The sequence below is a fragment of the Balaenoptera borealis genome (genome assembly GCF_965194805.1).
Source record: "Balaenoptera borealis genome assembly, chromosome: 12".
Taxonomy (NCBI): Eukaryota; Metazoa; Chordata; class Mammalia; order Artiodactyla; family Balaenopteridae; genus Balaenoptera; species Balaenoptera borealis.
In genome coordinates this window covers 41,636,096-41,653,416 of record NC_138869.1, presented here as the reverse complement: position 1 = coordinate 41,653,416, position 17,321 = coordinate 41,636,096, and the positions used below count along the sequence as shown (strand labels likewise).

Sequence of the window (17,321 nt, the reverse complement as noted above, 5' to 3'; positions counted from 1 at the left end):
TATGTAAAAACTTGTTTATATAATTTAAGAGTAATTTAAAATTACACAAGTTAACATGTGGTTATTGTTGGAAAAAATAGGTAGAAATGAATAAAAAGAAAAAAATTTACTTAGCCCAAATCTCACCACCCAGAAATATTTATTTCATGGTTCCCCCCAGACTCCTGTAGTGAAATGAAAATGATTTGAAAGTTGAACTTCAAGATGTTTTTTAAAATTTTATTGAAGTATAGTTTATTTACAATGTTGTGTTAATTTCTGCTGTACAGCAAAGTGATTCAGTTATACATATATTTATATATTCTTTTTCACATTCATTTCCATTATGCTTTATTACAGGATATTGAATATAGTTCCCTGTGCTATACAGTAGGACCTTGTTGTTTATCCATCCTACATATAATAGTTTGCATCTGCTAACCGCAAACTCCCAATCCTTTCCTCCCCCACCCCCCTCCCCATTGGCAACCACAAGTATGTTCTCTATATTTGTGAGTCTGTTTTTTGTTTCGTAGATAGGTTCATTTGTGTTGTATTTTAGATTCCACATATAAGTGATATCATATGGTACTTATCTTTCTCTTTCTGACTTATTTGGCTTGGTATAATAATCTCCAGGTCCATTCATGTTGCTGCATATGGCATTGTTTCATTTTTTTTTATGGCTGAGTAATATTCCATTTATATATATAGACAAATTTTTGTATATATATACATTACACACACACATGCACACACACCCCACACAGGGTAAGTTTTTAAAAGTCAGTCTAATCTCCTTGAGTCAGCACATTAGAGTGGTTCTTAAATATACTTTCACTTAGGGTTGTTCTAGCTGGATATTCCCTAATTGTTCACTTCATAGAGAGCATGTAGGTTAAAATAAACTCCAACGTTGGGATAAAGAAACTCATGCAATTGTAGTGGTTGGAGATTGGTGAAAGCATTTCAAACATATTTAAATGAAGATATAAATTGATAGAAGTTGTTAAACAATTCAGCCCTGAAAATACAGAATTTGAAATTGTTTTCAGTTGTAATTAGGAGAGGGAAGATAATGATGGTACTGAGATTACATGTTCCAAAGATTGGCAAGATGGTATCAACTATAGTTTGTTGCAGGGACCACAAGATGGAAAAGAAAGTTAAACTTTGTTTCTTGGCAAGATTGGAGGAGGAAGTTTTTTTGAGGTAATGAAAAACGGTAGTAACATGAAGTTAAAATAGAAGTCTAACTGGAAGGTTAAGGTACTTCATTGGATTCTTTTATTGATTCAATAGACGTTTATGGAAGATCTGGTATGTGTACTAGGCTCTGGGGAACAATGATGGAAGAAGATACAGGTCTACGTACTTTCAAGACCTTTAATCTAGATGATTGTGAAAATTAGATTTGGGAAGTTGTATTTTATGAATATAGTAGTTGAAACAATGCAAGTAGACAAGAATTTTTAGCTAAGAGTTATATATTTATGAAACTTTTTTTTCTTTATTTTTTAACATCTTTATTGGAGTATAATTGCTTTACAATGGTGTGTTAGTTTCTGCTGTATAACAGAGTGAATCAGCTGTAAGTATACATATATCCCCATATCCCCTCCCTCTTGCGTCTCCCTCCCACCCTCCCTATCCCGCCTCTCTAGGTGGATACAGAGCACTGAGCTGATCTCCCTGTGCTATGCGGCTCCTTCCCACTAGCTATCTGTTTTACATTTGGTAGTGTATATATGTCAGTGCTACTCTCTCACTTCGTCCCAGCTTCCCCTTCCCCTTCCCTGTGTCCTCAAGTCCATTCTCTATGTCTGCGTTATTTATGGAACTTTAGATCTAGAAGGGACCATAATGTAACACGATGTTCTTGTTTTTCAGATGGGATCACCAAGGTCAGAGACATATGGTAACTTGCTCAGAGTCACACAGTTTGGCTATATGGGTCTTGAATTCAGATCCTGATTCCCTAAAAAGGCTTTTTTTCTACTATATGATTGAATCTTGGATGAAACCACCAAAAGATAGGAATCAGTCTAGAAATATTTATTGGATGCCTACTATGTGGAAGATTTAATGGAGAAAACTGGCATACTCCTGTTCTTGAGTATTCTTTCTTTTTTTTAATATTGAATTACAGTTGATTTGCAATGTTGTGTTAATTACTGCTGTACAACAAAGTGATTCATTTATACATATATATATATACATTCTTTTTTAATATCTTTTCCATTATGGTTTATCATAGGATATTGAATATAGTTCTCTGTGGTATACAGTAGGACTTTGTTGTTTATCCATTCTATATATAAAAGCTTACATCTGCTAGCCCCAACCTCCCACTCTATCCCTCCCCTAATCTCCTCTCCCTTGGCAACCACCAGTCTGTTCTCTGTGTCTGTGATTCTGTTTCTGTTTCATAGATAGGTTCATTTGTGTCATATTTTAGATTCCACCTTTAAGTGATATCATATGGTATTTGTCTTTCTCTTTCTGACTTACTTTGCTTAGTGTGATAATCTTTAGGTCCATCCATGTAGCTGCAAATGGCATTATTTCATTCTTTTTTATGGCTGGGTAATATTCCATTGTATATATACACCATACCTTTTTTATCCATTCATCTGTCGATGGACATTTAGGTTGTTTCCATATCTTGGCTATTGTACGAGTGCTGCTGTGAACCTAGGAGGTGCTTGTATCTTTTTGAATTCTAGTTTTGTCTGGATATGTGCCCAGGAGTGGGATTGCTGGATCATATAGTAATTCTATTTTTAGTTTTCTGAGGAACCTCGCTACTGTTCTCCACAAGGATTCTTTCAATTATAATTAATAGAAATACATCTTAAACTGAAGCAGAAAGGAGCATTTATTGGTTCATATAACCAAAAAAGGCATGAATGCATCTGGCCTCAGGAGACTGGGATCGGGGCCTTAAGACATCAGAACATCTGTGTTTCCATTTTACATTTTGGCATAGGCCTATGTGTTGGACTCGTTTTTGCAGTCATTAACTTTAAAAAATTTACTGTTTTCATTATTGGGGAACATAGCTCCTGGTCGCTCTAGGGTTACATCTTTATAGTTCATGATGGAATAGGAAAGAGCTAGTTCCTATTGGGAAGACTTCAGGGAGTGAATGATTTGGCCCAGTCTGCTTTACATGCTCACTTGTGGTTGAGGGGGTCTGACTGATAGCCCCACTGAAATCACATAGAGTGGGAAAATTTCTGTAAAAAGTGAGCATTAGGAATGCTGGGCACACAGAACAGTAAGGAGATAAGACTGCCTGATGCACATACACTACATGCACACAAAGCAACAGTTAATGTCAAACGTGTGATAGCAGTAGAATGTGCCAGGGACTTCCCTGGTGGCGCAGTGATTAAGAATCTGCCTGCCAATGCAGGGGACACGGGTTCGAGCCCTGGTCCAGGAAGATCCCACATGCCTCAGAGCAACTAAGCGCGTGTGCCACAACTACTGAAGCCCGTGTACCTAGAGCCCGTGCTCCGCAGCAAGAGAAGCCACCGCAATGAGAAGCCCGTGCACCGCAACAAAGAGTAGCCCCCGCTCTCTGCAACTAGAGAAAGCCTGCGTGCAGCAACGAAGACCCAACACAGCGAAAAATAAATTAAAAAAAAAAAAAGGCTTCCCTTAATCTACATGGTTAATTTCCAATTTAAAACTTAAAAAAAAAAAATGTAGAATGTGCCAGATGACTTCAGAGCCTGGGGGAAATAATTTCCAAGAGTGAAAAAACTGAGTCTTGATGCGTGGATTGGATTTTTGTCAGTGAAGGGGAAGCATGAGAGGAGATCCAGGCAGTAGGAAACAGTGAGGTGTGAACTGGAGACTTGTGCAAGGTATGTACTGGAGACTTGTTTTGGAGAACTGTGAATAGAACAAGTCTCGTGTCATTGGGAGAAGATTGGGAGGATAGGTTTGGCTGAGAGTGTTAAGGGCCTTGAATGTAAGAAGAAGGAATTTGCCTTTTATTCTTTGTGCCGTGCGGGGGGCCAATGAAACATTTTGATGAAGGGAAAAAGCAATTTCAGGAATGGAAGTGGAGGAGCATAAGAGTGATTTTAGATTCAGAAAAACTAGATAAACGAATAATAGAATTTATTTTCAGAGGAACTAGGCACTACTGTTCCTAACATGGAAAACCTACAAGGACTGTGAACAAATCGTTAACTGCCTTTTGTTTGCCTCTTCAGTAAAATAAAATAAATATATTGTACTAATCTTTCCTTATATCAGATTAGAGTTAATATATAAAATTGTTTCAATAACAAAATATTGTGTTGTAATAGGCATTATTGCTTTATAAATGACTTATTAACTTTGATACATATGAGAGAGTATTTTTCTCTGTGGTATTTGGAGATTATAAGTTGGAAATAGATTGTTCATTGAGGAGATGACCTTTACATTTTATTAGCTCATAAAGTAAATGGAACTAATACCTTGGGTTGCATTTTCTTTTAAATTCTTTATTTTAATTAGGTAGATGACAGAAACAAGTTCTGAAACTAAACTTTAGCGCTACGTGTTAATTTTTTTCCTTCTAGTCATATATATTTTTTTAATTACTAAGAATTCTCAAAACTGCCTTTGTAACTGTGATTTTTGACACCTATATCCCAAATCAGTGCTATAACTGCTGTGTGCACTGCTTGCGCTCCTGGGTCTCAAATTCTTAGAGAGAAAGCTTCAACTCCTCTGTCTGTACCTCGCCCTAATAATTCACTGTCTCTTTGGCCAGGATGGGAGACAGACCCCTTGCTGTCCTCTTCCATCTATCCTTCATGCCTCTACTCTTAGCTCCCCCATTTGCCATTCTGCAAACCACCTCTTTGAAATCTTTATTCTTCTCCTGACTCACCAGACATTACATGCTCTCCTCCCCACCTCATGACTGAAACTCGTTTGGGACTCAGTTGGGGTACCTAGTTTATCTCTTACATTAAAGCATATTCACCCCCTTAAAAATTTCTCTTTGCCTGTAGTGTGTTTGAAACACGTTTTTAAAAGATAATCTCTAACTTGAAGTGCTCTTTTCTTGAAGTGCAAAAAGATAACCCAATAGTTCTTAATTTATAAGCAGCTGGTTTTCATCTAAAAGTGGAAACTCTGAATTCTGTTCTGATGGCTAGTGTTTGTATTAAAACATTTAGCAATGGTGGTTTCTTTTATTTCACATATAGGAAAGTAAACTTTAGTGTTGATTCTATGATATTTTTGTATTACTAGAGTTACACTGAAAAGAGTACAACTTTAGAGACATGGTGGAATGCTTATATAGATGCAGTGTGCTTATACATGGTATAGGCAAATACAGTGGACTTAATTTTTAAAAATCCTTATAGCTTTTAAAAACTGTGGAAGTAATACTCAAAGCCTCTTAACTCATTTCCCCAAGTGTATCCCCACTTCTTCCCTCACCCAACTCAGGTAACTGCTATAGATGATTTGATATTTCTTTCTACGTATATATAAATAAGTTATGTACATACTTTTTAGAAGTAAATTGTGGAATAATAATTTCAAACACTTACATAGTACTTTGTACCAGGTACTATTCTAAGCACTTAACGTATACTAACTGTAATCTTCACCATAATCCTATGAAGTATATGCTATTATCATCCCCATTTTTAAAGATGAGGAAACTGAGACACAGGAAGGCTGAGTGCCTGCCTTGTCCATTGTCACACAACCAGTAAGTTGTAGGGCCAAGATTCAAACTCAGGCATTCTGGTTTTGGAGTCTGTATCTTCAGCCATTATCTCTACTGGCAAGATGCATAACCTTTCTGTGGCCAGTAAGTCAGAACAAACCTACCTTTGTCCCAGAGCATGGACTTGAGAAACCAAATCTTGGTTTTGCTTTTTAAACCTTTTAAGTAAAAATTTTATTGTGTATCAATTGTCTTTTATAGCTGTCATCTTTAATCTAGTGGTACTTTTTCTGGGGGTGAGGGGGGCAAGCGGCAAATTCCGTTTTGAGAATATAATGAATGTTACAGATCATGTCTGCAGGAAAATTCACGTATGCCAAAATAAAAATTTACCAGGCATATCAGAATATTTATGGACTTCTGGAAGCCCATCTTTGGATTCATTTAAGAACCACGACTTAAAACATTTCAGCTTGTCTTTTTTCTCTACATTGTGTATACATTTTTTTTTTTTAGCCTGCCGTTAATGTTACTGACTTACTTTCTTTTACAGGATTGTTTCTACTTCTTGCTTTGCCATTTTTCTTTTTTTTTCTTCTTTTTTCAGTATGATCACAGACTCATGGATTTTTATTTATTTCATATGATACAAACAGTCATTCTGATTGTAATTCTCAAATTGTCCTAATGCTTTTAAAGTTCTCCTGTGAGGATTTCCTCTGTAGAGACATCTGCTTTCATCTGCTTTGTTCTGATAATTGACAATATTTGGTCTTAGGTCTTAAAGTGTGTGCTATTTTTACTTTTTTGAGGTAAAAGTCATTTATATAAAATTTCCTTGTTTCCTGCAATTAGTTTTCTTTTATGATGTTGATTTATCATTGTTTGTGTACTATTTTTTTTTCTTTTTTTGTGTTTAAAAAAATATATCCTTATTTGAGAGATAATTCACATACCATATAGCTCACCCTTTAAAGTGTACAATTCACTTATTTTTAGTATATTTATAGAGTTGTTCATTCATCACCACTACCTTAATTCCAGAACACTTTCATCACTCCAAAAAGAAACCCTATACCCATTAGCAGTCACTCCCCATTCCCTCTCTGTCACCCCAGCAACCTCTAGTCAACTTTTTGTCTAATGATTTGTCTGTTCTGGGCATTTCAAGTAAATGGAATCATACAATATGTGGCCTTCTGTGTCTGGCTTCTTTCACAGGGCATAATGTTTTCAAGATTCATCCATGTTGTAGCATGTATCAGTACTTCATTCCTTTTTATGGCTGGTAATATCCCATTGTATGGGTATACTACATTTTGTTTATCTCTTTACCAATTGATGGATATTTGAATTCTTTCCACTTTTTGGCTGTTATGAATAATTGTGCCATGAATATTCATCAAGTTTTTGTGTGAATGTTTTCAATTCTTTTGGAAATACGCACAGAGTGAAATTGCTGGATCATATGGTAATTTTTAATTTTTTGAGGAATTGCCATGTTGTTTTCCATAGCACCTGCATCATTTTACATGTCCTCCAGCAGTGCACTAGGGTTCCACTTTCTCCACATCTTTGCCAAAACTTGTTATTTTCTGCCTTTTAAAAGAAAATTTATTTATTTTATTTATTTTTGGCTGCATTGGGTCTTCGTTGCTGCGCGCGGGCCTTCTAGTTGCGGCGAGTGGGGGCTGCTCTTTGTTGTGGTGCGCAGGCTTCTCCTTGCGGTGGCTTCCCTTGTTCTGAAGCATGGGCTGTGGGCGTGTGGGCTTCAGTAGTTGTGGCTCACGGGCTCTAGAGTGTAGGCTCAGTAGCTGTGGTGCACAGGCTTTGTTGCTCAGTAGCTATGGCACACAGTCTTAGTGGGATCTTCCCGGACTAGGGCTCGAACCTGTGTCCCCTACATTGGCAGGCGGATTCTTAACCACTGTGCCACCAGGGAAGCCCTTTTCTGCCTTTTTGATGATAGCAATTCTGGTGGGTGTGAGGTGATATCTCATTGTGGTTTTGATTTGCATTTCCCTAATGACTAACGATGTTGAGCCTCTTTTCATGTGCTGTTGTTCATTTGTATATATTTTTTGGTGAAATGTCTATTAAAATCCTTTGCCTATTTTTGAATTGGGTTTTTTATTTTTATTTTTGTTGTTCATTACTTTCTTTATACATTTTTTTAATATTTAAAGCCTTTTAAGAGTTGATTTGTAAATATTTTCTGCTGGTCTACAGACTATCTTTTCAGTCTCTTAATAGTGTCCCTTGCTGCACAAAGCTTTTAATTTTGTTGAAATTCAATTAATCTATTTTCTTTTGTTGTTCTTATCCAAGAAACTATTGCCAAATCAGATGTCATGAGTATTTACCCTATTTTTTTTCTGATAGTCTTATAATTTTAGCTCTTATATTTAGGTCTTTGATCCATTTTGAATTAATTTTGTATATAGTGTAAGGTAAGGATTCAACTTCATTATTTTGCATGTGGATATTCAGTTTTCCTAGCAGTACTTGCTGAACAGCCTTTTCTTTCCCCATTTAATGGCCTTAAAATCTGTTGGCTACATGTGGCAGGATTCATTTCTGGCTTTTAATTATATTCCATTGATCTATATATCCTTATGCCAGTACCGCACTATTTTGATAATTGTAGTTTTGTAGTAAGTTTTGAAACTTGAAAGTGTGAGTCATCCAACTTTGTTCTTTTTTAAGATTGCTTTGTGTATTTGGGGCCTCTGGAAATTCCATATGAATTTTAGGATGTGTTTTTCTATTTCTTGGGGATTGTGATAGGGATTCCATTGAATCTGTAGATTACCTTGGGTAGAATTGTCATTTTAACAGTATCAATTCTACCAATCCATGAACATGGGATGTCTTTCTACTTACTTAGATCTTTAATTTCTCTCAGCAGTGTTTTGTAGTTTTCAGTCTTATACCTCTTTTGTTAAATTTATTCCTAAGTATCTTATTATTTTTGGTGCTATTGTATATGGAATTGATATAGCTGAAGGCTGTTTTATTAAGTTCTCCATCTCTTTTTTTCCCTTGCAGTGTTTTGTTAAAGAAACTGAATCTTTTGTCTCATAGTGTGAATCTTGCTAATCATGTTTCTGTGAATTCATTTAATATGCTCCTTTTTCCTGGTATTTCCTTTAAGTTGGCAGTTAGTTCTATAGGCATCCCCATATTAAGGTTTGAGTTTTTTTTTTTTTTTAATAAATGATTACTTTATAGATGGCATTATGTACTTTGTTTAGTAGTTACATAGTTTCTTGTTTCCTCTTTTTGTGATGTTAGAGCTATCGATGATCATTTCCTGTACCCATACATTTATTGGGGGTTGCAAAATGGTGATAGTCTACCTTTGCCATCACTTCTTTGTTTATTGTCTAGGATATTTTTTATAAAGAGAAACTTTTCCTTAACTACTTGGGTATTCAAAGGTATATAGTTTGTACAGGAAAAGCATGATATATGTTCTGTTTTTTTTTTTCCTGTTTTGCTAATTATCACAGTAGTGAGTTGATTCCCTTAGCAATCTCTGAAAAGTGACCATAAGCTCTTTTTTGAACCATTATTATTATTAACTCAGAGATTTAAATATACTGGTATACTATTCTTTTAGTGAGTAGTGGGACTCTCCTGGTGTTGAAAGTCCTTTTGACCTGACCATAGTAGTTTTTGATAGCTTCTTTGGTTTTTAGTATGACAGGATATTCTGTGCTTATCTTAAGCATTTCCTGTCCTAAACTTGGCATTTTCCCAAGGAGCCCTGGTTCCTTTTAGTGGGAAAGAGTATATTTAGAAATCACAATTTCAGTGCTAGAGATTTGTCATTGTTTCTAGGCCTTGTCAGGAACTGTGCATGGCTACATTGTCTTTACTTAACTTCATAAATCTTACATCTGCATTTTCCCTCCCTTAAAAACAGATTCCTAAGTAATTACTTACTTGCCTTATTCCCCATTACTCGCACAACAGTCTTAGAATAGCATTACTATCACTATATCAACAGTATGATTAGTGAAAGCAGATTAAGATTTTTTTGAAGTTCTTTTTATCCTTAGAATATATTCCATTAGGGATATTTGGTCAAATTACTTTCTTTTGACATTACTTGGAATAGTTCCTCTCTTTTTGGTTATGCTACTAACTTGGCTGTACATCTAGGTTTATTTAATTCATTTTACTTTCCATTTTTAGGGCTTTTTTTTTGTTAATTTATAGCTCAGTTTTGCTATTATAGAAAACAGTATGCTGCAGATCTTGCTGCATATATATTTATTTACTTGATGGTTATCGAGTATTGATTTCTAGAAGTGGAATTGTGTCAAAGCATGTGAAATCTTAAAATGGACCCATTTCTACCACCTTTTTAAGAAAAAAATCTTACACTTTGTGTTCTGGTCATGTATGTGCACATCTTTATCAGCACTGTTTGGGTATTAATCTTTGACAATCTGATAAAAAAATAAAAATGATACTTTTTAGCAATCTTTGTTACAGTGGTTAATATTTTTTTATGTGTTTTTTGGTCTATTTGTATCTTTCGCCCAGTTTTCTTATGGGCAAAAAAAGTCTGTGTTTTTCTTTTTGATTGTAAAAACTATGTCCATACTGAATGTAGAACATTTTGATTCTTGCTGGTATTTTTCCATTTTTCTTTCAGAAGTTTTAGATATTATATATGGACATCTAAAAAGTTTTACATGTAGTAAAATCCATTACTTGTTCAGAACAAACCAGTTTATAGGTTTGATGTGATCCAATCAAAATGCCACCAGTACCTTTCACTGAATTTTATAATCATTTTCTCCAGTTTGTCTGTAAGAAGAAACATAGGTGGGCTTCCGTGGTGGCGCAGTCCACCTGCCACTGCAGGGGACACGGGTTCGAGCCCTGGCCCGGGAGGATCCCACATGCCGTGGAACAACTAAGCCCGTGCGCCACAACTACTGAGCCTGCGCTCTAGAGCTTGCGTGCCACAACTACTGAAACCTGCACGCCTAAGAGCCCGTGCTCCACAACAAGAGAAGCCACTGCAATGAGAAGCCCATGCACCACAACGAACAGTAGTCCCCACTCGCCACAACCAGAGAAAGCCCGCACACAGCAGTGAAGACCCAATGCAGCCAAAAAAAAAAAAGAAAAAAACAAACATAGGAGCTTAGTCTTAAAAGAGTAATGGGGGGAGGTACTTAACTTTACCATGTTAGGTAATAGCAATTAAAAGTGGGATGTTGGAACAAGAATGATTTATACTTGAAACAGAATAATGTTCCAGAAATACATTCTTTATATTTATGAAACTAGTATATGATAAATGAAATATCTATGTAAACAGTTAGAAAGAAGAAAACTAATGTAATAGTAAAGGAGGCAGAATAATATGGGTCAATCCTGCAGTACAGTTCTTGTAGTATCTTTTGTTTGAGTTGGTGGGGGAAATAATTGAGTGGAAAGAGGTAGATATTTTTCTCTGAGCCACACTGATACAAAGTCAGTTTGGAGTATGAGTCTATTACCATGACAACTTATTTTTGAAATCAGAAGAGATTTGATTTTGTAGTATTATATGGCTGGGCTGGTACAACAATCAAAGATTGTATAGTGGATTTGCTTCAGAATGCATCTTTTGACCCTTCTTTCATGATCTAACAAAGATTAAGCTTTCCCTCATGAGTGTGTGCGTGTGTGTGTGTGTGTGTGTGTGTTTATAGGTATGTATATAAAGGTAGAAATATTAGAGAAGTATGTATACACTGTAGACAAAATAGGTAAGCAGAACAAGAGGCAGATAAAAATATTCTTATAACCTAGTTGCAACCTCTTTTATTTGTATATTCCACAAAAAATAGAATCATTGTATAAATATTGTTTATAATCTTTTTCTACTTAACACAGTATGAAAAATTTCAAGCTAAATATCTGTAAAATTTTTAAAATTAGTATTTCTCTCTGTTAACATGTTTTTCAAACGTCTTCAATCTTATTTTGCCACTGATGAATTCTTAATTACTTGGGGATTAAGATGGCACAAAACTGAAAGAATAATGGTAAAGGGCATAGTTGTTGTTTTGTTTTGTTTTTGTTTTTTGTTTTTTTTTGGAGAATGGGCTGAGAAGGGGCACCGGTGGGTGTGAGCAATCGCTTAGGAGGCCATTACAGGAGTCCAGGCGAACTTGGATTCAAAAGGTAAAAAAGGTTACGAAGCTGCAAAGAGCTGCTGTTATCATTATGTTTGTATTTATCCGTCGGGGTCTGGGCAGGAAAGAGATTGCACAGTCAAATGGGGTAGTCTGAACAGGGTTTAATAAAGGGACTACTTCTGAAGGTGAGGCAGGAGCTAGGGAAATGAATAGGGTGCAGTACCCCGGTGGTTGCTTCCACCACTAGGACTGAAGGGGCAAGTGAGGGAACAGTTACAGAAACTCACAGGAGCTGTGGCCTTCAGCAGAGGGATGCAGCCAACTCCCAGGGCCCAGCAGGAATAAACATCCCAACCTTATTGTCCGCCTGTTCTCCAGCATCTGGCAGTGTTCTCCACCTGATTTACCCAACCAGCCACGGGGCAAGGAGGAGGCTGTTGATGCTGCCCGAGAGGGCAGGCTCTCCGGGGTATAGAGCGAGGTGGAGGAGGGTAGAAAGTGGATCTCAGGGGCAAACAAATCTTGCAACATCATACGGATCATGCATTTTTTCCCTCTCATCTCACACTCCTTCCCCTGCCACCACCAATGAAATGATAAATTCTTTGTAGGTGGAGATTATTTTCTTTCTTTTTAAAAAATGTTTATTTTATATTGGAGTATAGTTGATTAACAATGTTGTGTTAGTTTCAGGTGTACAGCAAAGTGATTCAATTATACATATATATGTATCTATTCTTTTTCAAATTCTTGAAGCTCGCAGTGACCAGTAACTTCTAATGTACCTGACAGACACAGAGGAGAATAGAGTGAAACGATCTATAACTAATAGGTTTATTCTTTGTGATATTCCAGCAAACAGAGTATAGGCCTGAAAGTAGATCCATGATTATAGGGAGAAAGATCTGCTTTCTTTTGAGCCTCTTGCTTTTCTAGCAAATATAATTTTTTTCTTTTCTACTTATACATTAATTTAAAAAATCACTTGAAAGCCAGTGTTGAATGAAGGTAGTTATTAAAGTGGAAAGTTTACATAGGTTCTCTGAATAGGCATGAAACACCCAATTTCAAACAAGGAAAGCCGTTGGTAATTTTAATGTTCTTGTCAATTAGTGACAGAGGTTAGGAAGACAGGAGTGATGAATGCTTTGGAGATTGAAATAATAGCAAGGCTTTCGATAAAGAATTTGTTAGGGAGTACGTAGAAGATCTGGTGAAGTTAAATTCCTAAATGCTCATGCAATTCATTGTAGTTTTACTATAAGCTATGGCTCAGAGATTGCATACTTTTGACCTTAGGACACCTGTCTCATTGTTAATATGTGGGTGCCTGCAAGGATTTGAGAGATGCTGGAACATGATTTTTTCTCCACTGTGATGAAGGGTTCAACCCAGTAAATCCTAGGGAAGACTATTTTTCCGCACTTGGTACTTAAAGGAGGATGCTGTTGAGTATTTGCTGTTTCTTAACATTTTCCAAATCTGTATGGCATTAAATGGTAGAAGTTGGTCTAACTGCTTTGTTATTTGTGTTTGTTCAGAATTTTGTTTTCCATGGGGAATTTACAACATTTGCAGAAGATTGAATAATGCTACTACTATTTAGAAATATAGCCAAATACTTTAATAAGAGCATATTAATTACCAGTGTCTTAGTCCAGTTCAGACTGCTATAAAAAAAATATTATAGACTGGGTAGCTTAAATAACAGACATTTATTTCTTGTAGTTCTAGAGGCTGAAAAGTCTGAGATCAGGGTGCTAGGATGGTCAGGTTTGGATGAAGCCCCTTGTCAGGGTTGCAGACTGCCGACTTCTGTGTCCTCACATGGTGAAAGGGGAGAGGGATCTCTCTGAGGTCTTGATTTATAAGTGTACTACTCCCATACATGAAGGAACCACTTTCATGACCTAATCACCTCCCACAGGCCCCATTTCCAAATACCATCATACTGGGGATTAGGTTTCAACATAGGAATTTTGGGGGGACACAAGTGTTGTCTTTAGTAACCAGTAAGCAAATTTGATATCTTCAGTAGAGATTAAATATATACATATATATGTACACATACAAATAGGCTCATGCTATTCACACACACACACACACAATTTTATAGCTTGGGCTTTTTTTTTTTTTCAACAGTGGAAAGGCTGATATTAGGTAGTATATATTCCTCAGTTTCATCCTTTGCATTTTTATGCACATTGTAGAATCAGTTTATTGATTTCCACAGAATGTCTATTGGGGTTTTGGTTGAGATTGCATAGAATCTAATGATCAATTTGGGGAAAATCTGTATCTTTATACTGTTGAGTCTTGGAATTCATGAATAGGATGTATGCCTTCATTTATTAGACTTTTACTATAATGTCATACAGTTTTCTGTATAGAGTTCTTCCATATGTCTCTTAGATTTATTTATAGTTACTTGACATTTTTGATGCTGTTATAAATTGTATATTCCTAAAACATTTCATTTTGTAGTTGTTTGTTCCTATATAGACTTAAAAAAATTCATATTGTATCTAGTGACCTTGCTACACATTGACATATTTTCTGTGTTGGTTTATGTCTAGGTACTTTGGGATTTTTTCAGGCCTGCAGATAATGATACTATTATTTCTTTGTTTCTAATCATTATACCTTTTATTTCTTTTTCTGCTTTATTTGCACAGGGTGGCCCATCAGTGTAATGTTGAATAGAAATGGTAGTGGACATGCTCTTCTTATTCCTAACCTTAGTGATAAAATGCTGAGTATTTCACTAATATATATGATGTTTGCTATAGATACATTGTACATAACCTTCATCATATTAAGGAAGTTCCCTTCTATTCTTAGATTATTAAGAATTTTAGTCACGAGTAGACATTGAGTTTTATCAAATGCCACTTCTGCATTTATGGATATGATCATGTGATTTTTTTCCCCCTTTATTGATTTTTTTAACATTAAACCAATTGCGCTCTGGAATAAACCCAAATTGGTCATGGTTATTCTTTTTATATATAGTTGGATTTGATTTGCTATTTATTTATTCATTCATTCATTCATTCATTCATGCATGCATGCATGACCACATGGCTTGCGGGATCTTAGTTCCCCGAACAGGACTCGAACCTGGGAATCATGGCAGTGAAAGTGCCGAGTCCTAACCACCGTACCACCAGGGAATTCCCAGTTTGCTTTTTATTTTTTATTTATTTTTTAAAATTAATTAATTAATTTATTTTTAACATTTTTATTGGGGTATGATTGCTTTACAATGATGTGTTAGTTTCTGCTTTATAACAAAGTGAATCAGTTATACATATACATATATTCCTGTATCTCTTCCCTCTTGTGTCTCCTTTCCTCCCACCCTCCCTATCCCACCCCTCTAGGTGGTCACAAAGCACCGAGCTGATCTCCCTGTGCTATGCGGCTGCTTCCCACTAGCTATCTATTTTACATTTGGTAGTGTATATATGTCCATATATACACTACCACTCTCTCACTTTGTCCTAACTTACCCTTCCCCCTCCCCGTGTCCTCAAGTCCATTCCCTAGTAGGTCTGCGTCTTTATTCCTGTCTTGCCCCTAGGTTCTTCATGACGATTTTTTTTTTTTTTTTTTTTAGATTCCACATATATGTGTTAGCATACGGTATTTGTTTTTCTCTTTCTGACTTACTTCACTCTGTATGATAGACTCTAGGTCCATCCACCTCACTACAAATAACTCAGTTTCGTTTCTTTTTATGGCTGAGTAATATTCCATCGTATATACGTGCCACATCTTCTTTATCCATTCATCTGTTGATGGACACTTAGGTTGCTTCCATGTCCTGGCTATTGTAAATAGAGCTGCAATGAACATTGTGGTACATGACTCTTTTTGAATTATGGTTTTCTCAGGGTAAATGCCCAGTAGTGGGATTGCTGGGTTGTATGATAGTTCTATTTTTAGTTTTTTAAGGAACCTCCATACTGTTCTCGATAGTGGCTGTATCAATTTACATTCCCACCAACAGTGTAGGAGGGTTCCCTTTTCTCCACACCCTCTCCGGCATTTATTGTTTGTAGATTTTTGATGATGGCCATTCTGACCGGTGTGAGATGATATCGCATTGTAGTTTTGATTTGCATTTCTCTAATGATTAATGATGTTGGGCATTCTTTCATGTGTTTGTTGGCAATCTGTATATCTTCTTTGGAGAAATGTCTGTTTAGGTCTTCTGCCCATTTTTGGATTGGGTTGTTTGTTTTTTTTTAAAAAAGATTTTCTATCTGTGATCATGAGACAGATTGGCCTGTAACTTTCTTTTCTTATAATGTCTTTGTCAGCTTTTATTTTCGTGCTGAGTTAAAAATGAATTCTCTTTTCCCTATTTCCTGGAGGGATTTATTTGTGGTTGGTGTTTCTTCTCCAGGTGTTTGGACAAATTCGCTGGTAGAGTAGTCAGGACTTGGTATTTCATTTGTGGGAAAATTTTAATTACAGATTCACTTTTGTTTAATAGATACAGGACTATTCAGGTTTTTAACTGCTCTGTCAGTTTTTGTAAAGTTGATCTTTCTACAAATTTATCCATCTATTCTAAATTTTCTAAATTTTTGTTATAAAGTTTTATCTAATGTCCTTTTATACATCATTTAATTATTAATTACATTAATGTTTTTATTGCTGATACTGATAATTTATACCTTTTCTCTCTCTCTCTTTTTTTGATCCGTCTTGCCTACGTGTCTATCAGTGTTAGTATTTTCAAAGAATTAATTTTAGATTATAAGGCTTAGTATGTGATAGTGTACCTCCTTTAAGATTGACAAGGCTTTTCTTGGTTCTTTGTATTATGTAAATTTTAGAATCATTTTATCAGTTTTCTAAAAATAAAAGTATGTGGGATTTTGATGAGTATAGATTTTCTCTGTTGTACATTTGCTTTTTACTTCATTAATTTTTGTTTATTTTTATTATGGGGATTCTGTTTTTCAAAGCATAATCATATTTATTTGGTGATCCTTTTAAAAATATCTATTTGTCTGTTTATAGTAGATAATAAGCTTCTAATGTTCATTTTTTCTTAATTGATACATACTTGACCAGAAAGAACAGGCAAACACAAGATATGCTGAGGGAGAGAGAGAGGGAGACTCTGTTTACAGAAATGTTTTCACATACATGCATGCATGCACACACCTCTAAGTAATAGTGATTCTGCCAAAGTATACTTCAGTGTTCTGAACCATTTAATATTACCTTTCAAAATATAGATTAAGTTGAAAGAGACTTACATATTTGAAAAATGAATTAGAAGGGAGAGTATATACTTAAGAAAATTTAGTGCTTAATTTCATTGACACTGACCCTGTCCCAGTATTTTAAAATGCTAATTGACACGTTTATCCTTGTTTTTCTAGTGATATGCAGCTTTCGAGGATCTGTCCCTCAAGGGTTGGTCTTAGAAATAGGAGAAACAGTCCAGATTCTTGAAAAATGTGAAGGTAAGTGGACCCATAAAT

At 35.7% G+C, this 17,321-nt stretch overlaps 1 protein-coding gene across 4 annotated transcripts in view; it reads left to right on the top strand.

The window, feature by feature from the left end:
* The window catches only part of DOCK3 (dedicator of cytokinesis 3), a 384,134-nt gene that overhangs the window by 22,328 nt on the left and 344,485 nt on the right, over nucleotides 1-17,321 (top strand). For all 4 annotated transcript variants that reach the window (XM_082348082.1, XM_082348083.1, XM_082348081.1 and 1 more), the window contains exon 2: nucleotides 17,220-17,303. In XM_082348082.1, coding sequence (XP_082204208.1) covers nucleotides 17,220-17,303 — 84 coding nt within the window. The remainder of the gene's footprint in view (nucleotides 1-17,219; nucleotides 17,304-17,321) is intronic.